We start from the raw sequence: 27,375 nt of genomic DNA on the forward strand, positions 1-27,375 counted from the left end.
ATGTGAAAAAAAAAAAAAGTAGTTTTATAATATTACATTTCGAAAATGTACTGTACTTAAGGTCATACTCATTTTGGCTTTGACAGCAGCTGAATCAGATATGGGGATGTGCTACTGAAATTAACCAATAATGCGAAAAACAACCCAATCGTGCATGACGCATTCTCAGTATGTGAAAATAGAACGTTTTATTGAATGTGAATTTTTTTTAATCGAGTTCAGTAAAGGAGAGGCCAAGGTCTTAATAAGAAGTATATATTTTTTTATGGAAGGACTTGTGGAACAGCGAGGGAAAGGGAAGACCCCTGTTTTAAGATCCAGGAAAAGGTGGGGGAGGACCTCAGGTCAAGAGAGAAGGGAGGAAAGTCTAATCACAAGGCTGAGACTCATAAGGCTCAACAGCACTTTGAAATCAGAAGGGAAACATTCAACTGGAAAGTGTGATCACTGACAGGAGATGGAGACAGTGGAACACATTCCATTTCAGTGCCAGCAATATGGGAGGGAAAAATACAATTTGTTATTAGGATTAAGGAGTTTAATTGAATTTTTTTTTTTAACTTAAGCTGATATTGTATTTAATTCTGCATTTCGTTTCCTAAGAGAAGGTAGGGTTTAATTGGGTAGAGCTCAACTTTAGACCTCCCATGTCGATGGTTCACACTCCAGTCCAGTTGGTGGCGGTAATGCATCACTAAAGTTGATTGCCAATCGCGATTTAAAAAACCACAAGTGTAAACGGAAGTGAACAGTGACCAAGAACAATTTCAATGTTTGCGTTTTTATTAGTTATTTAGACATTTATTAAAACACACGAACTCAAAACATGACTCTTAACTAAACAGCATCACCTACTTACCCCCCAGGTAGTCTTTCATTCGTGTTGGAGACAGGACTTGGGTGATACATCTGTTATCTAGGTAACGCTAACTGCTAACATGGCTAACTGTATGGTTTTTCACACTCAAATAGCCTCCATCATGGAGGTGCTAGCGAATGCAGCCGTGGCCGATATCTGTAAACTCGTAGACGACGACTATGCAGTGTTTCGTTTGGAAATAACTCAAAGCCAGAAAGAAAACAGGGCATTGCAGAGGAAACTACAGCAACTCGAATTGAAGATGACACGGGAGCGTGCAGAGAGGACAACGCGAGACCGCGTCCTCGCTTGTCGTCCCAGTAACGTTAGTGCTAAGATCCTCGACCGATACAAAGGAATGGCAAGAGGTACATTTTATAGAGGTTGAGGGGCCTGTCGCCCCGTTCACATCTGAACGTTTGAATTTAGATGTGTTAATCACATATAGTAGGCCATAGTTCCCCTGATAACTTAGCAAACTTGCTGAAAGACACTATCACATTCTAACCTGATAATATATTTCCTATTATTTACTCTTTGAAAACATGAGCATTGACGAAACAGTACCTAACCACCTCTTTTCCCCCAATCACTCTTTAAGGTGAAGGACATCTCACTGGAGGCCACAGAACCTTTGTGAAGCCAGCGGAACACAATACATGGAGACATGACCAACCAATCAATGTTGATGAGGGGAGTGGAACCTCAACCCAGGAAGTTATTGTGATAGAGGTTAGTGTAATAGTATTACATAAAAATTACAGTCCAACAAATGTGGCCAGATTATTTCAGAAAGACTCCCATCAGCTATTCACTTATATGTACATCCTCATTTATCTGCCATAAGGGAGCTTGTGAGACTTCCCTACAACATTGTTTTCCAATTTTACTCATGTACCGGTAATAACCTCCTCTCTTGTGTCAGTCTGCAGAGGCTGCAGGTCCTGGGGTGAAGCAGGAGACGTCTGAAAGAGTGGAGGACCTACGGCACAGCAGAGACATCCAGACTGGAGCAGCGCCTGGAGTGGTGCCCCCTGTAGCCACTGGGCCCCCTGCCAACGTGCCCCAGGCCAGGTCCCGATGCAGCATCACAGAGGTCAGTTTAACGCCCTCAAGTCAGAGACCGACACCAAGACTTTAACTGTAAAACACAGGCTCTTACACACCGTATCTGACCACAGATCAGACCCAGAGAGACTGGGGCTGGGGAGACTGGGCTGCCGTCCTGCTCCCGGCTCAAACTACTTACCGATATTTCACCCAAGCCAGAGGGTGGTTCATTCCCGTTATGATGATAACGCATTAGTCACTGGCGTTGATGATCTGTCTTCTTTCACTACAGAGATGGACCCTGGCAACATATCCTTGGGTTTAGAGACACAGACGGATCTGTCTAGAGGGGACTGGAACCGGTATCGTAGTAGTGTATATTCTGAAGGGTGCCAAGCTAAGAAAGGGGAGGTTGTAGTCATAGATAGCAACTGTGAAAGTTGAAGGTGATTCTCCTCTGACATGGAATGCAGACGAGACTCACTTAGGGGGAGGACACTCACAAGGCAGAGATTTATTAGATTACAGGGAAAGCTTAGAGACAAATCCAAATGTTGCAACCCACTCCCTTTTACACACGCTCAGGGGTCGCGACCCAGTGTCCACGTCAATAGGGCCTTCCGATTCACATGACTGCTATCAGTTATTGAACTCAAAGGGCCTAGGCTCTGGGAGGGGGAGCAACATCAGGCAGTAGTAAAGAGAAACGGTTCCTCTGCATGTTCTGTATAAAGGCTTCAGCTGCCCCCAGAAGGTGGAGATCCATCAGAGGGTCTACAGCTGCCCGTATTGTGAGAAGAGGTTCTCCTACCAGCCCCAGCTGAAGATGCACCTGAAGGTCCACATTGGAGAAAGGCCGTTTGCCTGTACGCACTACAGTTAGAGGTTCTCCGAGAGGAGGTACCTCATGATATACACCAGCAGATAAAGCATTCCACTGTATAACATAGAAAGTAACCATTCCACTCGATAGCTTCTGACTTTAAATCAAACCCTGCATTAAAGACAAAGATTTGTTGTCAGCAAAAAAGATCCACAGATGCATTTGTAATAACGGGAGTAACAGATTTCAGTGTTGAATATTCCTCGGTAGAATGTTTCATCCAGAAATTGTAGGCTGTGATGTTCACAAATGCCTATTTCATTACTTCCATTCAACAACTTAATTTTAATGACAATTTATGCAGTTTATCAAGTTCATGCAGATTTTTAGTTGACATTTTATATTGACATTTTAGCCATTTTGCATTTGCTTTCTTCCAGAGCGACTTTCATCCAGACAGCCACACAACATAGTCTGCAATTTTTTGGGGGGGCATTCATTTAAGATACTCTTTGAAGAGGTAGGGTCTCAGCCGTCTTTGGAAGATGGGCAGAGACTTTGCTGTCCTAGCTTCAGCGTTAAGCTCGTTCCACCATTGGGGTGCCTTCACAGAGAAGAGCTTAGACTGGGTTGAGCAGATGCGGCCAAGAGACCAGAGGTGACAGAACGGAGTGCTCGGATTGGGGTGTAGGGTTTGACCATAGCCTGAAGGTATGGAGTGGTAGTTCCCCTTGCTGCGGTGTGTCAAGGAGCGGGGTGACATGGAAGAACTTGGGAAGGTTAAATACTGGACGGGCTGCAGCGTTCTGGATAAGTTTCAGGGGTTTGATGGCACAAGTAGGGAGCCCCATCAACAGAGAGTTGCTGGAGTCTAGATGGGAGAAGACCATAGCCTGGATTAGGACCTGTGCCGCTTCCTGTATGAGGAAGGGTCGTACTCTATGGCTGTTGTAGAGCATGAACCTGCAGGAGCGAGTCACTGCTTTGATTTTAGCAGAGAATGACAGGGTGTTGTCAAGGGTCACACCAAGGTTCTTTGCACTCTGGGAGAGGGACACCATGGAGTTGTCAACCATGATGGAGAGGTCTTGGAGCGGGCAGGCCTTCCCCGGGAAGATGGGCAGCTCTGTCTTGTCGAGATTGAGCTTGAGGTGGTGGGCTGACATCCAAGCTGAGATGTCTGCCAGGCACGCAGAGATACATATCTATGTGTGGTTTTCATATGGTTTATTTAATTTTTTAATGTTTAATAAACACAAAATGGGGCTTTTCATTACAAGACTTTCATTGAGACGCTCTTTAGTATACGTCACATCTCATCTCACCCTATTCTGCATAAACACGACAGCGCATTATAACCAATATACACTTACTAAATAGACCTACACATACCTACACGCTAATACACACCTACTATACACGTGAAAATAGTTGTGTCAGGTTTGTCTGATGATGACTTTTTACTTATCATAGCTGACTTGTTTTTACCCACAACAAAATATTTATGTCCACCATGATGGGTTTTAACAACAATGAAGTCAATCTGTAACTACAGTATAGGACTCAAACCTAGTGGGGATGGGTAAAGACTCCATGTTGAAAGTGTGTTTATTATCTGTGTGTGTGTGTGTGTACGTACCTGATGGAGTGTATGTCTGTGTAACCTGTATCACCTGTCTCTTCCAGGAGGAAGAGGGTCCAGAGGTGCTGCTGGTGAAGGAGGAGAGCTGTGAGGAGGGTCTGTGGAACCCAGAAGGGACCATGGTCATAGAGGACAACCAGACTACACCACCTCCTGAACCCACAGAGGAAACAGCTGAGCAGCACAGGACCACACACAGTCTAACTGAAGTGAGCCCACTGTAAACTACTGTCTGTATGGTATTATGTCAGGGCCCGTATCCACAGAGCGTGAGTGCTGATCTGGATCAGTTTTGCCTTTTTAGATCATAATGAATGACTATATAGGTTAGAGGTCGACCGATTATGGCTTTTCGATGCCTATACCGATTATTGGAGGACCAAAAAAGCCGATACCGATTAATATGCCGATTTAAAAAATATATATATTTTATTTGTAATAATGACAATTACAACAATACTGAATGAACACTTATTTTAACTTAATATAATACATCAATAAAATCAATTTATCCTCAAATAAATAATGAAACATGTTTAAATAATGCAAAAACAAAGTGTTGGAGAAGAAAGTAAAAGTGCAATATAATGTAAGAAAGCTAACGTTTAAGTTCCTTGCTCAGAACATGAGAACATATGAAAGCTGGTGGTTCCTTTTAACATGAGTCTTCAATATTTCCAGGTAAGAAGTTTTAGGTTGTATTTATTATAGGAATTATAGGACTATTTCTCTCTATACCATTTGTATTTCATATACCTTTGACTATTGGATGTTCTTATAGGCACTTTAGTATTGCCAGTGTAACAGTATAGCTTCTGTCCCTCTCCTCGCTCATACCTGGGCTCGAACGAGGAACACATCGACAACAGCCACTCTCGAAGCAGCGTTACCCATGCAGAGCAAGGGGAACAACTACTCCAAATCTCAGAGCGAGTGACATTTGAAACGCTATTAGTGCTCACCCCGCTAACTAGCTAGCCATCTCACATCGGTTACACCAGCCTAATCTCGGGAGTTGATAGGCTTGAAGTCATAAACAGCAGAGCTGCTGGCAAAATGCACGAAAGTGCGGTTTGAATTAATGCTTACGAGCCTGCTGGTGCCTACCATCGCTCAGTCAGACTGCTATATCAAATCATAGACTTAATTATAACATAATAACAGGAACCGTTCCGTATTTTATCTAACGGGGGGCATCCATAAGTGTAAATATTCCTGTTACATTGCACAACCTTCAATGTTATGTCATAATTACGTAAAATTCTGGCAAATTAGTTCGCAACGAGCCAGGCGGCCCAAACTGTTGCATATACCCTGACTCTGCGTGCAATGAACGCAAGAGAAGTGACACAATTTCACCTGGTTAATATTGCCTGCTAACCTGGATTGCTTTTAGCTAAATATGCAGGTTTAAAAATATATACTTCTGTGTATTGATTTTAAGAAAAGCATTGATGTTTATGGTTAGGTACAGTCGTGCAACGATTGTGCTTTTTTCGCAAATGCGCTTTTGTTAAATCATCCCCTGTTTGGCGAGGTTGGCTGTCTTTGTTAGGAAGTCTTCACACAGTTCGCAACGAGCCAGGTGGCCCAAACTGCTGCATATACCCTGACTCTGTTGCAAGAGAAGTGACACAAAGAAATTCATGTTAGCAGGCAATATTAACTAAATATGCAGGTTTAAAAATATATACTTGTGTATTGATTTTAAGAAAGGCAGTGATGTTTATGGTTATGTACCTTTTTCGCGAATGTGCACCGCATCGATTATATGCAACGCAGGACACGCTAGATAAACTAGTAATATCATCAACCATGTGTAGTTAACTAGTGATTATGATTGATTGATTGATTGTTTTTTATACGATAAGTTTAATGCTAGCTAGCAACTTACCTTGGCTTCTTACTGCATTCGCGTAACAGGCAGGCTCCTCGTGGAGTGCAATGAGAGGCAGGTGGTTAGAGCGTTGGACTAGTTAACCGTAAGTTTGTAAGATTGAATCCCCGAGCTGACGAGGTAAAAATATGTTGTTCTGGCCCTGAACAAGGTAGTTAATCCACCGTTCCTAGGCCGTCATTGAAAATAAGAATGTGTTCTTAACTGACTTGCCTGGTTAAATAAAGGTGTAAAAAAAAAAACGGTGTCCAAAAATAAAGATTTCCGATTGTTATGAAAACTTGAAATCAGCCCTAATTAATCGGCCATTCCGATTAATCGGTCGACCTCTAATGGTAGGTGGGGACCTTATCATAGATCAGCACTGTTACTCTGATGCTTTGTGAATACGGGCCCAGGTCTTGACCATGCCTTTGAATTTATAAAACTATTAAAGAGTCAAATTAACTAACATGTTTGCATAGTATTCATAGCAATCCCTCATTGCCCAATCAGAAGATGCTCCATAGCAGGGTGCTCATATCAGATTTATTGATCCAACATCCTCTCACTCTGTATCTCTTACAGTCAGTAGACATGGAGGATGGGAAGCCTGATCTGCTGCTAGTCAAAGAGGAGACGATAGAAGACGAACCAGAGAGCATTGATCTGCTGAGTGGACTAAAGATGGGGGAGCAAGGTAAGGGAGAAATACATACTGTGCCTTCAGAAAGTATTCATACCCCTTGACTTATTCCACATTTGTTGTGTTACAACCTGCATTCAAAATGTATTAAATAACATCCTCATCCATTTACACACACTACCCCATAATGACAAAGTGAAAACATGTTTTTAGAGTAAAAAGAAAATTAAATTCAGAAATATCTAAATTACAAATATTCACACCGCTATGTCAATACATCCTAGAATCACCTTTGGCAGCTATTACAGCCGTGAGCCTTTCTGGGTAAGTCCCGCTGAAAGGTGATTTTGTCTCCCAATGGAAAGCAGACTGAACCAGGTTTTCCTCTAGGATTTTGACTGTGCTTAGCTCTATTCCATTTATTTAAGGGGATATTCAATTTCTGCTTTTTTGTTTATCCATCTACCAATAGATGCCTTTCTTTGTGAGGCATTGGAAACCTCCCTGGTCTTTGTGGTTGAATCTGTGTTTGAAATTCACTGCTCGACTGAGGGACCTTACAGAGAATTGAATGTGTGGGGTACAGAGATGAGTCATGTTAAACACTATTATTTCACACAGTGAGTCCAAGCATCTTATTATGTGACTTGTTAAGCACATTTTTACTATTTTACTCCTGAACTTATTTAGGCAAAATGGTTGAATACTTATTAACTCAAGATATTTCAGCTTAGAATTTTTTATGAATTTGTAAAAATGTCTAAAAACATAATTCCACTTTGACATTGTGGGGTATTGTGTGTAGGCCAGTGACACACAATCTCAAGGGGTGTGAATACTCTCTGAAGGCACTGTATAGGCTACATACTGTACAGTAATAGATATTCAATGGGAATAGTGATGTGCCTGGCTATCGTTATTCATTTTCTTCATTCATGAAATCAATAGAACTTATGTTTACGTAGAAAAACATACACATTATAATGTATGAACTTGACTCAAAAAACATTGACTTATCAATGACCCAAGTCCAGCGTAGATAATCCCTACCATTGTGTTGCTGAGTTGTCGTAGTGCTGCTGCAAATGTACATTGTCCCAGGGGTGTTGTCAGTCATAAGTAACTTAATTCATGTCCCTCTAACTGCCCTGAGTGCATCTGTTCATCCTACAGCTATTGTATTCTGTAATCATGTGCCTATGAACCAGAGTTCTACTCTTAGCACTGAGGTGTGCCCTAGTAGGAAGTCCACTGTGTGCAGCTCACCCTGCACTATCAACTCAAACATAAATAACGTTGTCATGTCTACTTATAAGCTTCCCAGAAAAGTGCTGAAAATAGCCCACATTAAGAAGCAAGGTTCATGAAATAAATAACTTGCTAGTAACAGATGACATTCATATTTTGACTCTGAAACGCACTTAGATAATACCTTTGATAATACAGTGGTAGCAATACATGGTTATAACATCTACAGAAAATACAGAAATGCCAATGGGGGCGGTGTTGCGGTCTATATTCAGAACCACATTCCTGTAGAGCTTAGAGAGGATCTCATGTTAAATACTGTTGAAGTAATATGGCTACAGGTTAATCTGCCTCACCTAAAGCCCCTTCTTGTGGGAAGCTGCTATAGACCCCCATCTGCTAACAGTCAATATCTGGATAATATGTGTGAAATGCTTGATAATGTATGTGATATCAACAGAGAGGTGTATTTTCTGGGTAATTTCAATATTGACTGGCTCTCATCAAGCTACCCACTCAAGAAAAAGCTTCAAACTGTAACCAGTCCCTGCCATCAGTCAACCTACCAAGGTAGTTACAAACAGCACAGGAATATATTCTTCAACATGTATTGATCACATCTTTACTAATGCCCCCGAAATTTGTTTTAAAGCAGTATCCAAATCCATTGCATGTAGTGATCACAATATAGTAGCCATATCTAGGAAAACCAAAGTTCCAAAGGCTGGGCCAAATAGGGTGTATAAGAGTTTTGTAGTGATTTGTATGTTGTTGATGTAAAGAATATTTGCTTGTGTGTAATGAGGAGCAACCAGACACTGTACTTGACACATTTATGAAATTTCTTATTCCAGTTACTAATAAGCATGCACCCATTAAGAAAGTGACTGTAAAAACTGTTAAATCCCCTTGGATTGATGAGGAATTGAAAAATGTTATGGTTTTGAGGGATGAGGCAAAAGGAATGGCAAATAGGTTTGGCTGCACAACCGATTGGCAAACATACTGCAAATGTGACTAAACTGAATAAAAAGAAGAAACTGTACTATGAAACAAAGATAAATGATATAAAGAATGATAGTAAAAAGCTTTGGGGCACCTTAATAAGAACCCCTCGACAACATCCGCTGAAAAGGCAGAGCGCGAAATTCAAAAATATTTTTTTGAAATATTTACCTTTCATACATTCACAAGTGCAATACACCAAATTAAAGCTTAACTCCTTGTTAATCTACCCATCGTGTCCGATTTCAAAAAGGCTTTACAGCGAAAGCACACCATATGATTATGTTAGGTCAGAGCCTAGTCACAAAAAAACATATAGCCATTTTCCAGCCAAAGAGGGGAGTCACAAAAAGCAGAAATAGAGAAAATGAATTACTAACCTTTTGATCTTCATCAGATGGCACTCATAGGACTTCATGTTACACAATATATGTATGTTTTGTTCGATAAAGTTCATATTTATATCCAAAAATCTCAGTTTACATTGGCGCATTATTTTCAGTAATGGTGTGCCTCGAAAACATCCGGCGAATTTGCAGAGAGCCACATCAATTTAGAGAAATACTCATCATAAACTTTGATAAAAGATACAAGTGTTATGCACAGAATTAAAGATATACTTCTCCTTAAATAAAATGTTGGGCAAAAAGGAAAACTCAGCTCAATCATTCACTGAAACAGATGGCTCATTCATTACATTATATTGCCAACTACTTGAATGATAATTTTTGGGGGAAAGATTAGCAAGATTAGGCATGACATGCCAGCAACAAATGCCGAGACTACACATCCAAGTATAACTGACCAAATTATGAAAGACAAGCATTGTAATTTTGAATTCCCTAAAGTGAGTGTGGAAGTGGTGAAAATATTGTGTTCTATCAAAAATGACAAGCCCCCGGGGTATGACAACTTGGAGGTTAAATGACTGAGAATAATAATGGATGATATTGCCACTCTTATTTGCCATGTTTTCAATTTAAGCCTACTAGAAAGTGTGTCAGGTCTGGAGGGAAGCAAAAGTCATTCCGCTACCAAAGAATAATAAAGCTCCTTTTACTGGCTCAAATAGCCGACCAATCAGCCTGTTACCAACACTTAGTAAACTTTTAGAATTTTTTTGGGGGGGCCAGATACAATGCTATTTTACAGTAAACAAATTGACAACAGACTTTCAGCACACTTATAGGGAAGGACATTCAACAAGCATAGCATTTACACAAATTACTAATGATTGGCTGTGAGAAATGTATGATAAAAATATTGTGGGAGCTGTCTTGTTAGACTTCAGTGTGGCTTTTGACATTATCGATCATAGCGGCTGGAAAAACATATGTGTTATGGCTTTACACCTGCTATATTGTGGATAAAGAGTTACCTCTCTATCAGAACACAGAGGGTGCTCTTTAATGGAAGCCTCTACAACATAAACTAGGTAGAATCAGGAATTCCCCAGGAGAGCTGTTTCGGCCCCTTACTTTTCTATATTTACTAATGACATGCCACGTGTTGATACAACAGTCTGTCCATAATAAAGCGCTGCTCTGCCTTAGCACTATCAACAAGGCAAGTCCACCTGGACTACTGTTCAGTCGTATGGTCAGGTGCCACAGAAGGACTTAGGAAAGTTACAATTGGCTCAGAACAGGGCAGCACGGCTGGCCCTTAAATGTACACAGAGAGCTAGCATTAATAATATGCATGTCAATTTCTAATGGCTCAAAGTGGAGGAGAGATGGACTTCATCACTACTTGTTTTTGTAAGAAGTGTTTACAAGCTGAATGCACCGAGCTGTCTAAACTACTTGAACACAGCTAGGACACCCATGCATACCCCACAAGACATGCCCCCAGAGGTCTCTTCACAGTCCCCAAGTTCAGAACAAACTATGGGAGGTGCACAGTACTACATAGAGCCATGACTACATGGAACTCTATTCCACATCAGGTAACTGATGCAAGCAGTAGAATTAGAATTTTTTTTTAAACAGATAAATACACCTTATGGAATAGTGAGGACTGTGAAGACACACAGGTACAGACACACGCATACGCACACGCTAGCACACATACTCTACACACACATACATTGTAATATTGTTGAATGGTGGTATTATACATTTTGTATTGTAGATATATAGTGGTGTAATAATGTTATATGATGTACTGTTTTAGCTTTTGTTTTATGTGTGATGTAAGTGCCTTAATGTGTTTGGACCCCAGGAAGTGCAGCAGCTAATGGGGATCCCTAATAAATACATATGTAGAGTTCTCTACCATGTTTGTAAAGTCTACTTTGTAACCTCTTCCTGCAGGTGGTTGGCTGGAGGCTAACAGAGGAGACTGGGGAGCCATATTGGATTCCCAGATCCAGACGGATGCAGCCAAGGGCCCAGGGGTCAACATCACTGAGCAGGTCAGGAACAGAGGCGACATAGTGGAGGTCAGTGGATGGGACAGCGTCCTCAACTCTGGGCTGGGGAACAACACTGTTAACCACAACCAGAAACAGACAGTGGAACACAAAACAACAACCAAAATTAGTCTCCATGACAACAGACTGTCTGAGACCAGGGCGAGGCTTAGATTTGGTCTGCGGGGACGGGGAGGTGTCCGTAAGATAACAGACACAGACTTGGCTAGCGATGCTCCATCCTGCTCCTATAGTTGTGATTCAGAGAGACTGATGACACCTCAGATGCTAACAGATGCTGCCTTCAGCTTGCCTTCTATAGGATCTATCAACTGGAACATGGACCCTGTGACAACACAGACAATCCCTGGCCTTCATCCTCCTCACACTCTCCTAATGTTAAACCAGACCTCAGACAATGCCAGTGCCTCATCACTAAATGGCTACACAAACCTATTGACAAATGACAGTAGTAGTAACACTATCAGTAGATCCGGTGTCAAAGAGAAGCGCTTCCCGTGTTCATTCTGTGGGAAAACTTTCAGTTTTCCTAAACAGGTGGAGATCCACCAGAGGATGCACACAGCAGAGACATCGTTCAGCTGCCACCTGTGCCGGGCCTGTTTTTCACACTTGTCCAGCCTAAAGAGGCACCAGAGGGTCCACACAGGGGAGAAACCATTTGGCTGCCACCTGTGCAAGGCTAGTTTTTCACACTCATCCAACCTGAAGAGGCACCAGAGAGTCCACACAAGGGAGAAATCCTAGAGCTGCCCCAGTGTGAGAAGAGGTTCTCGCACCAGCTGAAGATGCACCTGAAGATCCACACAAAAGAGCCCGTTCGTCTGTACGCACTGTGAGAAGAGGTTCTCAGAGAGGAGCTACCTCAGGATACACCAGCAGAAAATGCACACCGCCCATGTGTAGTGACATGTAATGTAGTATTAGTTAGTTTGTAGTTAATTCTGTTTGTTTTGGATGTAGTAGGGAAACTGAATGAGGTGAATTGAGGAAATAATGAGTATGATGAAACAGAGTTGATGATATGGTGATGGTTGGTGTGATGGTGTCTCTAAAAGTGCTTCACTGATGTAAAGTGAACCTTGTCCTGTTTGATGCTGGTGTTTTATAATGAGGAAATGATAGTGCCTTAATTCATGTTTACTTGACATGAAGTAGTGAAGATGTGTCTAATGTTGAACCTTTTCCAAAGTATTCTAAAATAAATTTTGTCAAAGCAAGGGTCCAAGATTTATAGAAAAAGTCAAGTGTTACCATAGTGAAGTTATTCTACTTGTCACATGTTGTTTTGTACAATTAAAATACTGTACTTCACTGTGTGAGTGTATGACCATTTTGTTGAAATTAAATACAACATTGACTCTGTTCTGACTGACTTGGTTCTTTTGTGTCATTGCAGGGACTGAGTTTCCCTTATCTCAGTCAAGCCAAAACATTATACTTCATTTTTTTTAATCAATACATGGACATTTTTTCTAATAAACTCCAAGGCTCCATATTGTTAGCTACTTGAATCACGGTGTTATAGATGGCCTTGACTGTGGTTATTTTTACTATCATGTCATGTTTCTGTGTACAGCAGAGAGTTTCTTATATAAACCTTTATGCTTTTCTGTTCAATTTGTGTTTACAGTCTGCAGTCCATGAGGACCTGCTGATATCTGGTGTTACTGGCGGGAGAGACTGGACCTCTGAAGCGGGTGGTCACAAACCCTGGCCCCGGATCAGGACACTGGATCAGGAGCCGTCGCTCTTCCTTCGCGAGTCGGAACCAGGACCCAACCACGAAGGACAGAGACCCCACCACCACACAGAACACAACGAGTGGACAGGTGGACTAAACAACCTCAGTCCTAGTCGTCATCAGAGAGACAGAGGCTCCAGTCAGGGATCCAATCAGCAATTTAGGCTCTTGTCTTCACAGTCTCAGTGCAGGGATGGAGCAGGGCCTGGGGCTGATAGAGATAGACCCTCCTGTTCCTATGATACAAACACCACAGTATCCATGATGAACAGAGCAGGTCATCCTGGGCTTCAGCCTTCACATAGAGTGGTGGGAGACCCGCCTAGTGGGAGTCTAACAGGAAGTCTTTCTCCTTCAAGATCTCCTCTAATGCCTGGTGACTGGGTTCATAGAAAGCCTGGACCTGGGTCTAGCCTTCCTCGGTTACCTCAGGATTACCTCACCAATACAGACAGGGTCAGGATGGGCGTTCACCATGAGAGGTACCTAGCCTATAACACTGCAGACAATCCCAACAACACCCAAACAATGGCTAGAGTTCAAGGAGGGAGCTCAAACACTAACCACCTGAGGGTGGTGGCTCCTGCTTCTACCTCCTCTGGTGTCATTGGGTCACAACGTGGGAGGCCGAGTTTTAGGACAGACGCCGACAAGCCGTACGCCTGCCCCACGTGTGGGAAGCGCTTCGCTGAGGCAAACTATGTGAAGAAGCACCAGACCGTTCACACCAAGGAGAGGCCCTTCAAGTGCAAACTATGTTACAAGAGCTTCTCCTTCCAGAGTAACCTTATCAAACATAGGAGTGTCCACAATGGGGAGAAATCGTAGCAGTGTGGCCATTCTTTTTAGGTCAGTTAGGGTAATGTCTGTACTGAGCTTGAAAGATACTGATCATGGCCTTTTCTCATTTGGATTATCTCAACTTCTGCGTCTTCTGTCCTCTCTCGCCTCCTTTTGAAAAAGGTAATCGAGGAGAGCGAACGTGGATGAAAATGCGCTTGTTTTAAAATCGACTCACCTTCTCCACTTGTGCGTCATCAGGCAAGTGACATTTACAGGGGTGGATCCCAAAATAAATAAATGTGTAAAGTGATAAAAACTAATTTAGTTGTGTGAGACAAGTAGCATACAGATCTGGGATAACTATAGTTTTAACTATGCTTTATGGAAAGTAACTATTTGTTCCCCGAAAGTAACTATTTGTCAGAGGAAAAAAGTTACTTTGGAGATGACTACAATTATTTGAATATAGATCCCAAAAAATCACTACTTTTTAAAACTATTTTGAATACAGATCTCAGAAAGCAACTACTTAAAAAAATATTTAATACAGATCTCAGGAAGTTACTACTTTTCTGAAACTATTGGATTGTCTGTCTTCAACTAATGGCAGGGTTGTACAGTGCCTAATTAGAAAGTATTCACACCCCTTGACTTTTTCCACATTGTGTTGTGTTACAGCCTGAATTTAAAATAGATTTAATTGAGATGTGTCACTGGCCTACACACAATACTCCATGTCAAAGTGGAATTTTTTATTTTTACATATTAAAAATGAAAAGCTGAAAGTTCTTGTCAAGTATGCAACCCATTTTGTTATGGCAAGCTTAAATAAGTAGAGTAGTAAACGTTTGGATTGTACCCTTTTTCAATTTTAGCCTAAAATGACATCCAAATCAAACTGCCTGTAGCTCTTAACATGTCACAATAAGTTGCATGCAATATTAGTGTAACATTATTTTTCAATTACTACCTCGTCTCTGTACCCCACACATACAATTATCTGTAAGGTTCCTCAGTCTAGCATTGAGTTTTTAACACTGATTCAACCACAAAGACCAGAGTTTTTTTTCCCCCCAATGCCTCGCAAAGAAGTGCCCCCTATTGTTTATATAAAAACAAAAAAAATGTTTTACTGACATTGAAAATCCCTTTGAGCATGGTGAAGTTATTAATTACACTTTGGATGGTGTGTCAATACACCCAGTTGCCGGAGAGGAAGGAAACCACTCAGGGATTTCACCATGAGTCCAATGGTGACTTTAATACAGTTACAGAAATTAATGGCTGTGATAGGAGAAAACTGTGGATGGAGCAACAATATTGTAGTTACTCCACAATACTAACCTAAATGACAGAGTGAAATGAAGGAAGCCTGTACAATATTTAAAAAAAATCTAAAACATGCAGCCTGTTTGCAATAAGCCATTAAAGTATAACTGTATCTGGAACTGCATGTTGAAGATAGAATGAATAGAGCACACACGATCTTCTATACTATTCCAATATACTTGAAAGTCATTTGATCTACACAATCAATTTATATCTGAACATTTCGTAAATGTCCATTCTCCTGAATGTCCATTGCCCTTGGTCAGGGCTGCCCAACCCTCTTCCTGGAGATCTACTGTCCTGTGAGTTTTCAGTCAAACCCTAATTTAACACACCTGATTCTACTAATTAGCTGATCAACAAGACCTTAACTAGCTGAATCTGAAATGCTAAATTAGGGTTGGACTGAAAACCTACAGGACAGTAGATCTCCAGGAAGAGGGTAGGGCAGCCCTGTCCTAGGTGTACAAAATCAAGTCATACCAATTAACCAATGATATTTTGTACAGATAAGTATAAATACATTGACGCTCAACTACTGTATGACTCTTTCAACATGCCACTGAAATGTTCAAAGCTGCGATACATTTTATGATAACTGAAAATACTGCAGAGTAATTCAAACCCATTTGCAAACATTGCAAATGGCAAGTTGAATGCTTAGCAAAAACAACTTCGAACCTCTACGTCCATCTGAAGGTAAGTGTTGTTGTTTCGAGCACAATATACCATCTTTAAATAGATAGATTACTCAGAATACAAACTAAAATGATTTTCCACCTACCTTCGCTGTAGTTGATTCAAGAAGGCAGTTTTGGGATATCTAGTTTACTTTCAATGCTAAATATACATATCTTGTTACTATTAGCATTCTCAGTAATACTCAACGTTAAACTGTCATTGTGCCTGTGTAATAAAACAAATTACTTTTGGAGCAACATTTTATTAGGATGTTCCATAATACTTTTGTAAATGGATTTTAATTGTATGGCAAATGAGTTTTGAGTTTTTAGCTACTGTACCTGAGGAATGGTGACTTCCTTATTCCACTTATGTAAAAACTCCATTATTATGCTATTATAAAGCAATTTCCAAAAGCCTATGTAACAATGTTGCTATTGTAATAAGTTACTACACATGTATACGAACTTGATGTCAAGTGTTACTGTATTACCTTATGTCTCACTCATTATGAAAACATATTTGTTAGTCATTTGGAAGTAGCAAAAGTAGTCTACTGTAATGTTGAGGTGATTCCATGTTCCTCGTATTTAATTCTAGGCTATAGGCTATATTAAGATTCATATCTGAGAGCCCTCTAAACCATGTGCTTATGATCATATATTTAGACTAATTCAACTAACTGTTGTAGTTTTTTATTTTCAAATTATTTGCCTACATTCAAATACCTCCAAATATGATTTGGTCTTCTGAGTGGTATTCTAAATACTTTAAGATATTATTTGGTTTTCTGAGACCTGTATTTGAATGTCAAACAACGTAGTTGCCTTTTAGTTGAAACTCTATATAAACTATATTTGACTACTTCGAATTTGTATTTTCAAATAAACCACAAAATACAACTACTTTCTGCCGAGGACTGGTAGCATATTGTTTTTAAACGTGTGCATTCTTTTCCCCCGACAAAAAAAGCTGAATTCAATACACATGACTATCCTCAGTGAAAGGTGGCTATCGAGGATGGGAGAACACTGCATTTCAATTACTAAGGTATTGACATCTCGACCACGTCGCTTTCCCGGTGTTGTGCCGAAAATCTCCCTCCTGACAGAATCCCCCCTCGCGAACGCGCACACACTCAAATCTTCATTGCTGCGACTTGCTTCTTGCTAGTTGAGATTTCTGCTCTTCACTCCGTTGTCAGTTAAGCCTACATTTCACTGATCTTAGTAGCAGAAAGCATTTTTTTTATTTGTGTCCTTCAAGGCAGCTGTCAATGATCACGTCAGGCTGCGTTTCATTTTTTTTATGGCGGTTTGATCGCGGGGGAGGCACTAGTAATGTCTGCAGTTTACGGTTTGCCTGTTTGTTTCAATTGTATTAGTCTATAAATATATCTCTTCGCCAAAATTCGTCATCTCTCCAATGTCTTATTCGACTAGTGGTTGTTCTGAAATGTTTATTGCTTGCCTACATTTTACTCCCTCCTCTGTTTAATATAACACACAAAAATGTATTATTCATTTCGTTTGGGTGAAGTTTGTTCTATAGAAAGTATTTGACTCTAGCCACAAAATTAAGGAAATTAGAAGGGGGGAGGATTTCGGCAGCCTTCTAATTTCGTTAATTTTGTGGCTAGAGTCAAATACTTTTTGTTGTACACATCAGACTCAAATACTTTCTATAGAACAAACTTCACGTCGGGATAGGCAACCGAAATGGATAATTAATGTATGTGTGTTATATGAAACATAGAGGAGTGAGTCAAATGTTGGCAAGCAATAAGCATTTCAGAACTATTGCTGAAATATCCTAACACTTTCAAAAATACTAGTCGAATAAGACATGGGAAAGATGACGAATTTTGTCAAAGAGATTTATTTATAGACTAATACAAATTAGTAGCGGATTTAGCTACGGGCGGCATCTTGCATCGCCCGGGTGGTGAAGGGGCGGGCGCGGGCACTGAAGGGGGGGTTCGCCCAGGGCGCCATACAAGCTAGACCCGCCACATACATTTGAAACAAATAGCCAAACCGAAAACTGCAGACAAATGCTTTCTGCTACTAAGATCAGTGAAATGTAGGCTAAACTGACAACGAAGTAAAGAGCAGAAATCTTAACTAGCAAGCAAGTCGCAGCAATGAAGAACGCAAGGGGGGATTCTTGCAGGGGGGGGGGGGGGGGGGGGGGGGTTCGGCACAACACCGGCCTTCGCAGATTCTGCCATTATACTCCTGAAGTTGCAACCTTTTCTATTTGGAGTGCCAATTTATTTGACCATTTCTGCCAGTTAAGATTTTCATATGAACATTTTCGTGTTACAGTTTCATTTACAATGATTTTGAGATACAAAGAGTATTATAAGTGGTTAATCTACATTCTATCTTAATTAAAATTATACAAGTATAAAAGTAACTTTTATTGCCATCGCCAATAATAACCTACATAAAGCCAACACAAAAACATGGCAGCCTGCAGGTAAAAAAATATCTTGATACTAATAAATATCCTATAAATCAAACTGGCTACGCATAGCCTGTCTGCAACGATCTTGAAACATTGTATCAACTATCAATTGGGTCGCCCCAAAACTCATGCCAGCAAACTTGAAACATTGTATAAAATATTCTGGTCTGAGTTTGCTATGCCAGTGAGCTCGGAACAGACACAGCTGTAGGCTATTTGTGCAAGGGATAAGAAGTAATCAGGTATTTTATGACGTTTCCACTGGATCAGAGCATTACATTTTTCCCTTTCACGCGGAGCGGTTATCGAAAGGGGGAGAGATATGGAAATATTGTGCAAATACTTTGAGGAACTATTGTCATTCTCATCTCATTCTTAAAACAGACTTTGTTTACTTGCTGTTTGAGGTGAAGAAAATTACTTTGAGAAGCTCCAAAGCTTATTAGTGGTGGTGAGTTAAGACAATCAGAAATACTGTCAGACATCCCCAAATGGGCACATTCATAGGCCAATATTTGTGCACAGGCCAGGTAGACTAGTGCTACTTCTATATGCGTAATCAGGTGCGCATCCTTACTTAAAACCTCTTCAGGATTATCCCCTTTTTTTCAATTTTTGCCTAAAATGACATACCCAAATCTAACTGCCTGAAGCAAGGATATGCATATTCTTGGTACCATTTGAAAGGAAACACTTTGAAGTTTATGGAAATGTAAAATGAATGTAGTAGAATATAACACAATAGATCTGGTGTAAGATAATACAAAGAAAAAAACAACTGTTCTTTTGTATTTTTTTTGTACCATCTTTGAAATGCAAGAGAAAGGCCGTAATGTATTATTCTAGCCCAGGTGCAATTTAGATTTTGGCCACTAGATGGCATCAGTGTATTTGCTAAGTTTTAGACTGATACAATGAACCATTGCATTTCTGTTCAAAATGTTGTATCAAGACTGCCCAAATGTGCCTAATTTGTTTATTAATAACTTTTCATGTTCAAAATTGTGCACTCTCCTCAAACAATAGCATGGTATTATTTCACTGTAATAGCTAATGTAAATTGGACAGTGCAGTTAGATTAACAAGATTTTAAGCTTTCTGCCAATATCAGATATGTCTATGTCCTGGGAAATTTTCTTGTTACTTACAATCTCATGCTAATCGCATTAGCCTACGTTAGCTCAACCGTCCCGTGGAAGGGACACCGATCCCGAAGAAGTTTTAACACTGACAGGAGCGTTTCAAACAAAAGATGATGAATAAATTGACAACTAGTAAATGTAATGAAATAAACAAAAACTTGTATCTCACAAGTGTAGCCTAGGTTGTGAGTTCTGCAAAACACGTCCACTCTGACAATGACAATGGTGAATTACTGTAATAATAATATATTGAATGCATTAACAGAAATGACCATAACCATAAACATTGCAGATTAGAAATTATGAGAATTAAACGTAAATGTAGGCTACTACTGGTGATGTATGTAATGGGGGATTGATAGTCAGCAAACAATGCACACAATGAAGTTACGAAACAATGAATACCCACGAAATGGCAGGAGAGAGCGCATTCTGTAGAGAGACGTGCCTTGTGCATCTGAGCCACAATCACAATATTCTTTTACCGTAGCATCCCCGCAGCCTCCTCAATGAATTAGTCCACTGAGACAGGTGCAAATCACACACGTGTGTCGTGAGCCATGAAACAAAATGTTTTATTTGCCACTGCTCAACAAATTTTTTTCTTCAATACAGACCCCTTTTGTCATATAGTAGGCTATTCAATATAACGCTAAGAAAGTTGCACAGTATATCCTCAATCTTGTAATAAATCAAATCTAGTGATACATAATTTGACATTTCTTTCATCCATTGTGATATTGTGGGAGCATAACCAACCTTCCAATTAATGGCCATGCTTTTCTTAGCCGCTATAAATGCTAGGTTACACAGTTTCTTATGATAACAGTCTCTAGTATCTACATTTCCAAGCAAACAAAAACAGGGAGAAGGGAGAATCTGTAGACGTGCTGAGAAAAAAGAACATACTCTTTGCCATAATTCTTATTTCTCGCTTTCAGTTTTGCACGAATGCCACCATCTATCTACGGTTTCTGGTTAGGGTATGTTTTAATAGTCACAGTGGGTACAACATCTCCAATACACCTCCTTATAAACTCACTCACCAAATCAGCATATACATCGATGTTATTCTCTGAGGCTGCCTGGAACATTTCCCAGTCCAGGTGATCAAAACAATCTTAAAATGTGGATTCCAATTGGACAGATCAGCGTTGAATAGTTCTAGTCACAGGTACATCCTGTTTGAGTTTCTACCTATAGGACGGTAAGAGCAAAATGGAGTCATGGTCAGATTTGCCGAAGGGAGGGCGGGGGAGGGCCTTGTATACATTGCGGAAGTTAGAGTAGCAGTGATCCAGTGTATTGCCCGCACGAGTGTAAGGAATTAAGTAAGGATTGTAAGGAATTCTAGGTCAGGTGAACAAAAGGACTTGAGATCAAATCAAAGTTTATTTGTCACGTGCGCCGAATACAACAGGTGTAGACCTTACAGTGAAATACTTACTTACAGGCTCTAACCAATAGTGCAAAAAAGGTATTAGGTGAACAATAGGTAAGTAAAGAAATAAAAACAGTCAGGCTGATTGAGGTAGTATGTACATGTAGATATGGTTAACGTGACTATGCATATATGATGAACAGAGAGTAGCAGTAGCGTAAAGAGGGGTTAGCGGGTGGTTGGTGCCGGGACACAATGCAGATAGCCCGGTTAGTCAATGTGCGGGAGCACTGGTTGGTCGGGCCAATTGGGGTAGTATGTAGTTAAAGTGACTATGCATATATGTTACGGGATTTTTGTGTTTAATGACTAAAATATGTATACATTTGACTTATAACATTCAACATTTATGAGTTATAATTCTGTGTTCCTTGTTAGAAAGAATGGGTTTATCTTCAGACAGGCTAGAATGATGTCTCTACCCAGGGAGGGGAAAGACCTTGAGTTGGTTGTAGATAGTTTAACAGGTGGCAGACAGTAATGAGAACTCGAACTGTATTGCCATTGTATCCGAGAGGAGGTTGGACATTAAAACCTATGACATCATCTTTATTATATAACCTGATGTAAATTGTACTATGATTCAGTACTCTCGAGAATAAACGCTATTGATTGATTGATTTTAAGACTGGTATCTGTCCATTTTATGCTGATAATTATCTTACAAATTCTTATTTATTACATTTACATTTACATTATTATTATATTATTTATGGGCAGAGTGTTTTAATTGAATTGGTTAATAAACAGGAATCAAAATTCCTTTAACAATATATGACAAACAGAGCGTAGCAGCAGCGTAAAAGAGGGGTTGGGGGGGCATACAATGCAAATAGTTCGGGTAGCCATTTCATTTCCTGTTCAGGAGTCTTATAGCTTGGGGGTAAAAACTGTTGAGAAGCCTTTTTGTCCTAGACTTGGCACTCCGGTACCGTTTTGACAATTTTTAGGTGGTGTAGAGGTCCTGGATGGCAGGCAGCTTAGCCCCAGTGATGTACTGGGCCGTATGCACTACCCTCTGTAGTGCCTTGCGGTCGGAGGCCGAGCAATTGCCGTACCAGGAAGTGATGCAACCAGTCAGGATGCTCTCGATGTTGCAGCTGTAGAACCTTTTGAGGATCTCAGGACCCATGCCAAATCTTTTTAGTTTCCTGAGGGGGAATAGGCTTTGTCGTGCCCTCTTCATGACTGTCTTGGTGTGTTTTGACCATTCTAGTTTGTTGGTGATGTGGACAACAAGGAACTTGAAGCTCTCAACCTGCTCCACCTGGTTCTCCTTAGTCTTGGTTACGTTGAGGGATAGGTTGTTATTCTGGCACCACATGGCCAGGTCTCTGACCTTCTCCCTATAGGCTGTCTGATCCTGTATGTTGTTACGATTACACCATGAGTCGTTAATCATGAAGCATACTCCCCGCCCTTCTTCTTTATTTCGTTAGAGATGTTTATTTCTGTCGGTGCGACACTTAAAGAATCCTGGTGGTTGTACCGACTCCGACAACTTATCCCGAGTTCCATGTTTCCGTGAAACAGAGAATGTTACAATCCCGGATGTCTCTCTGGAAAGCAACCCGTGCCCTAATTTCGTCTACCTTGTTATCTAGAGACTGGACACTGGCGAATAATATACTCGGAAGCGGTGGGTGGTGTGCAGGCCTTCGAAGTCTGACCAGGAGGTCGCTCCGTCTACCTCTCCTGCTGCGACGTTGTTTTGTGTTGGCCTCTGGAATCAGATCCAATGTCCTGGGTGGTGGTGCGAACAAAGGATCCGCTTCGGGAAAGTCGCATTCCTGGCCTTAATGTTGGTAAGATGACGTTGTTCTTATATCCAATAGTTCTTCCCAGCTGTATGTAATAAAACGTAAGATTTTCTGGGCTAACAATGTAAGAAATAATACATAAAAAAATGAAATACTGCATAGTTTCCTAAGGACTAGAAGCGAGGCGACCATCTCTGTCGGTGCCATTACAAAGCTGTTCGATGGGGTTGAGGTCAGGGCTCTGTGCAGACCAGTCAAGTTCTTCCACACAGATCTTAACAAACCATTTCTGTATGGACCTCGCTTTGGGCACGGGAGCATTGTCATACTGAAACAGGAAAGGGCCTTCCCCAAACTGTTGCCACAAAGTTGGAAGCACAGAATTGTTGAGAATCATTGTCATTGTATGCTGTAGCATTAAGATTTCCCTTCACTGGAACTAAGGGACCTAGCCCGAACCTTGAAAAACAGCCCCAGGCCATTATTCCTTCTCCACCAAACCTTATAGTTGACACTATGCATTCGAGCAGGTAGTGTTCTCCTGGCATCCACCAAACCCAGATTTGTTCGTCCGGACTGCCAGATGGTGAAGTGTGATTCATCTCTCCAGAGAACAAGTTTCTACTGCTCCAGAGTCCAATAGCGGTAAGCTTTATACCACTCCAGCCGACGCTTGGCTTGTGTACGGCTGCTCAGCCATGGAAACCCAATTCATGAAGCTCCCAGTTCTTATGCTGAAGTTGCTTCCAGATGCAGTTTGGAACTCGGCAGTGAGTGTTGCAATTTTTACAGGCTACGCACATCAGCACTCTGTGGTCCCTTTCTGTGAGCTTGTGTGACCTACCACTTCGCAGCTGACCCGTCGTTGCTCCTAGATGTTTCCACTTCACAATAACAGCACTTGCAGTTGATCAAGAGCACTAGCAAGGCAGAAATTTGAAGAAACTGATTTGTTGGAAAGGTTGCATCCTATGATGGTGCCACGTTGCAAGTCACTGAGCTCTTCTGTAAGGTCATTCTACTGCCTATGTTTGTCTATGGAAATCGCATGGCTGTATGCTCGATTTTATACATCTTTCAGCAACGGGTGTGGCTGAAATAGCCGAATCCACTAATTTAAAGGGGTGTCCACATACTTTTGTATACATTTGAAGTCGGCAGTTTACATACACTTAGGTTGGAGTCATTAAAATTCGTTTTTCAACCACTCCACAAATTTCTTGTTGACAAACTATAGTTTTGGCGAGTCGGTTGGGACATCTAGCTTTGTGCATGACACAAGTCATTTTTCCAACAATTGTTTACAGACAGATTATTTCACTTATAATTCACTGTATCACAATTCAAGTGGGTCAGAAGTTTACGTACACTAAGTTGACTGTGCCTTTAAACAGCTTGGAAAATTCCAGAAAATGATGTCATGGCTTTAGAAGCTCCTGATAGGCTAATTGACATCATTTGAGTCAATTGGAGGTGTACCTGTGGATGTATTTCAAGGCCTACCTTCAAACTCAGTGCCTCTTTGCTTGACATCATGGGAAAATCAAAAGAAATCAGCCAAGACCTCAGAAAAAAATGGTATACCTCAACAAGTCTGGTTCATCCTTGGGAGCAATTTCCAAACGTCTGAAGATACCACGTTCATCTGTACAAACAATAGTACGCAAGTATAAACACCATGGGACCACGCAGCCATCATGCCGCTAAGGAATGATATGCGTTTTGTCTCCTAGAGATGAACTTACTTTGGTGCGAAAAGTGCAAATCAATCCCAGAACAACAGCAAAGGGCCTTGTGAAGATGCTGGAGGATATATCCACAATTAAACGAGTACTATAACGACATAACCGTGAAAGGTCGCTCAGCAAGGAAAAAGCCACTGCTCCAAAACCGCCATAAAAATGCCAGACTACAGTTTGCAACTGCACATGGTGATAAAGATCGTGCTTTTTGTAGAAATGTCCTCTGGTCTGATGAAACAAAATTAGAACTGTTTGGCCATAATGACCATCATTATGTTTGGAGGAAAAAGGGGGAGGCTTGAAGCCGAAGAGCACCATCCCAACCGTGAAGCACGGGGGTGGCAGCATCATGTTGTGGGGGTGCTTTGCTGCAGGAGGGACTGGTGCACTTCACAAAATAAATGGCATCATGAGGAAAGAAAATGTATGTGGATATATTGAAGCAACATCAAGATATCAGTCAGGAAGTTAAAGCTTGGTCGCAAATGGTTCTTCCAAATGACCCCAAGCATATTTCCAAAGTTGTGGCAAAATGGCTAAAGGACAACAAAGTCAATCTATTGGAGTGGCCATCACAAAGCCACTCCAATAGAGTGGCTCCAAAATCATAGATTGACTTTGTTGTCCTTTAGCCATTTTGCCACAACTTTGGAAATATGCCTCAATCCCATAGAAAATTTGTGGGCAGAACTGAAAAAACGTGTGCGAGCAAGGAGGCCCACAAACCTGACTCAGTTACATCAGCTCTGTCAGGAGGAATGGGCCAAAATTCACCCAATTTATTGTGGGAAGCTTGTGGAAGGCTACCCAAAATGTTTGACCCAAGTTAAACAATTTAAGGGCAATGCTACCAAATACTAATTGGGTGTATGTAAACTTCTGACCCACTGGGAATGTGATGAAAGGAATAAAATCTGAAATAAATAATTCTCTAATATTATTCTAACATTTCACATTCTTAAAATAAAGTGGTGACCCTAACTGACTTTAGACAAGGAATTTTAACTAGGATTAAATGTCAGGAATTGTGAAAAGCTGAGTTTAAATGTATTTAGCTAAGGTGTATGTAAACTTCCGACTTCATCTATATATAGTCCATGAATCATCATCAATATCATGTTGTGTACTGACTGTGCACTATGACAGTGTAGTCTGTAGAGCTGTTTATACCGTGTCAATCAATCAATCAATCAAATGTATTTATATAGCCCTTCTTACATCAGCTGATATCTCAAAGTGCTGTACAGAAACCCAGCCTAAAACCCCAAACAGCAAGCAATGCAGGTGTAGAAGCACGGTGGCTAGGAAAAACTCCCTAGAAAGGCCAAAACCTAGGAAGAAACCTAGAGAGGAAGCAGGCTATGAGGGGTGGCCAGTCCTCTTCTGGCTGTGCTGGGTGGAGATTATAACAGAACATGGCCAAGATGTTCAAATGTTCATAAATGACCAGCATGGTCATATAATAAAAATCACAGTAGTTGTCGAGAGTGCATCAAGTCAGCACCTCAGGAGTACATGTCAGTTGGCTTTTCATAGCCGATCATTAAGAGTATCTCTACTGCTCCTGCGGTCTCTAGAGAGTTGAAAACAGCAGGTCTGGGACAGGTAGCACGTCCGGTGAACAGGTCAGGGTTCCATAGCCGCAGGCAGGACAGTTGAAACTGGAGCAGCAGCACGGCCAGGTGGACTGGGGACAGCAAGGAGTCATCATGCCAGGTAGTCCTGACGCATGGTCCTAGGGCTCAGGTCCTCCGAGAGAGAGAAAGAAAGAGAGAAAGAGAGAATTAGAGAGAGCATACTTAAATTCACACAGGACACCGGATAAGACAGGAGAAGTACTCCAGATATAACAAACTGACCCTAGCCCCCCGACACATAAACTACTGCAGCACAAATACTGGAGGCTGAGACAGGAGGGGTCAGGAGACACTGTGGCCCCATCCGATGATACCCCCGGACAGGGCCAAACAGGAAGGATATAACCCCCCCACTTTGCCAAAGCACAGCCCCCACACCACTAGAGGGATATCTTCAACCACCAACTTACCATCCTGAGACAAGGCCGAGTATAGCCCACAAAGATCTCCGCCACGGCACAAACCAAGGGGGGGCGCCAACCCAGACAGGAACATCACGTCAGTGGCTCAACCCACTCAAGTGACGCAGTGAGGAAGAGTGGGAAATTAGCTAGGGAATCTGACAGATCAATAACATTACATTACTACCTCATATAAAAACTCACGTTGCGCTGTCAAAAAACATCTTCAATCATTTGGCAGCTGGGTTCATCGTTTGATTCAGGTCTCGTGGGATTGAGGCAAAAATAATACCTAAAGTTAGTGAGCAAGCTAGCTAACCATAGCCACTTTTTGGTTAGCTCTAATGGGGCATCAACTGATGAAAACTAGCCAAGTTAATTTACTTCTGTTGAAATGGGACAAAAATCCTATGAAACATTTCCATACACACAACAGGTGTTAGATACTGCTATCTGACATTTAGCTAGAGGATAGAGCTGAACTGGCTGTGGTAGCTACTAGCTAGCTAGTTCATTCTCTTCAGACAGAACTTCTGTCGAGAGGGGATGAAACATTAGCTACCGTTACATGTCAGTTACGCTACTAGCTCAGCATTGGGAATAAATCATTCAAGTCAAACAGCAGATACGTTGCCAGCTACATCATTCAAATAAAGAGTAGCC

At 41.1% G+C, this 27,375-nt stretch overlaps 1 protein-coding gene across 2 annotated transcripts; it reads left to right on the forward strand.

Moving 5' to 3' along the window:
• Positions 1 to 701: 701 nt before the first annotated feature.
• LOC139566742 (uncharacterized) lies at positions 702 to 17,025 on the forward strand. Of its 2 annotated transcripts, none has more exons than XM_071388026.1 (7): positions 702 to 1,227; positions 1,461 to 1,591; positions 1,785 to 1,955; positions 4,419 to 4,583; positions 6,839 to 6,950; positions 11,465 to 11,565; positions 13,217 to 17,025. In XM_071388026.1, the coding sequence occupies exons 1-7, from the start codon at positions 939 to 941 to the stop codon at positions 14,153 to 14,155; spliced, it is 1,908 nt and encodes a 635-aa protein (XP_071244127.1). In that variant the 5' UTR covers positions 702 to 938; the 3' UTR covers positions 14,156 to 17,025. The 2 variants fall into 2 exon arrangements, with proteins under 2 accessions (XP_071244127.1, XP_071244126.1); XM_071388025.1 differs by having other exon boundaries at positions 703 to 1,227; positions 11,465 to 11,592.
• The last annotated feature ends 10,350 nt before the right edge of the window (positions 17,026 to 27,375 follow it).

Source organism: Salvelinus alpinus, chromosome 39 (assembly GCF_045679555.1).
Source record: "Salvelinus alpinus chromosome 39, SLU_Salpinus.1, whole genome shotgun sequence".
Taxonomy (NCBI): Eukaryota; Metazoa; Chordata; class Actinopteri; order Salmoniformes; family Salmonidae; genus Salvelinus; species Salvelinus alpinus.

Excerpts from the sequence above, each read along its gene's own strand:
- LOC139566742 (XM_071388025.1), top strand. The coding sequence starts at position 939 with ATGGCTAACTGTATGGTTTTTCACACTCAAATAGCCTCCATCATGGAG. Across the intron at positions 1,592-1,784 it reads AGGAAGTTATTGTGATAGAG|TCTGCAGAGGCTGCAGGTCC; the intron begins GTTAGTGTAATA and ends CTCTTGTGTCAG. Across the intron at positions 1,956-4,418 it reads CCCGATGCAGCATCACAGAG|GAGGAAGAGGGTCCAGAGGT; the intron begins GTCAGTTTAACG and ends TGTCTCTTCCAG.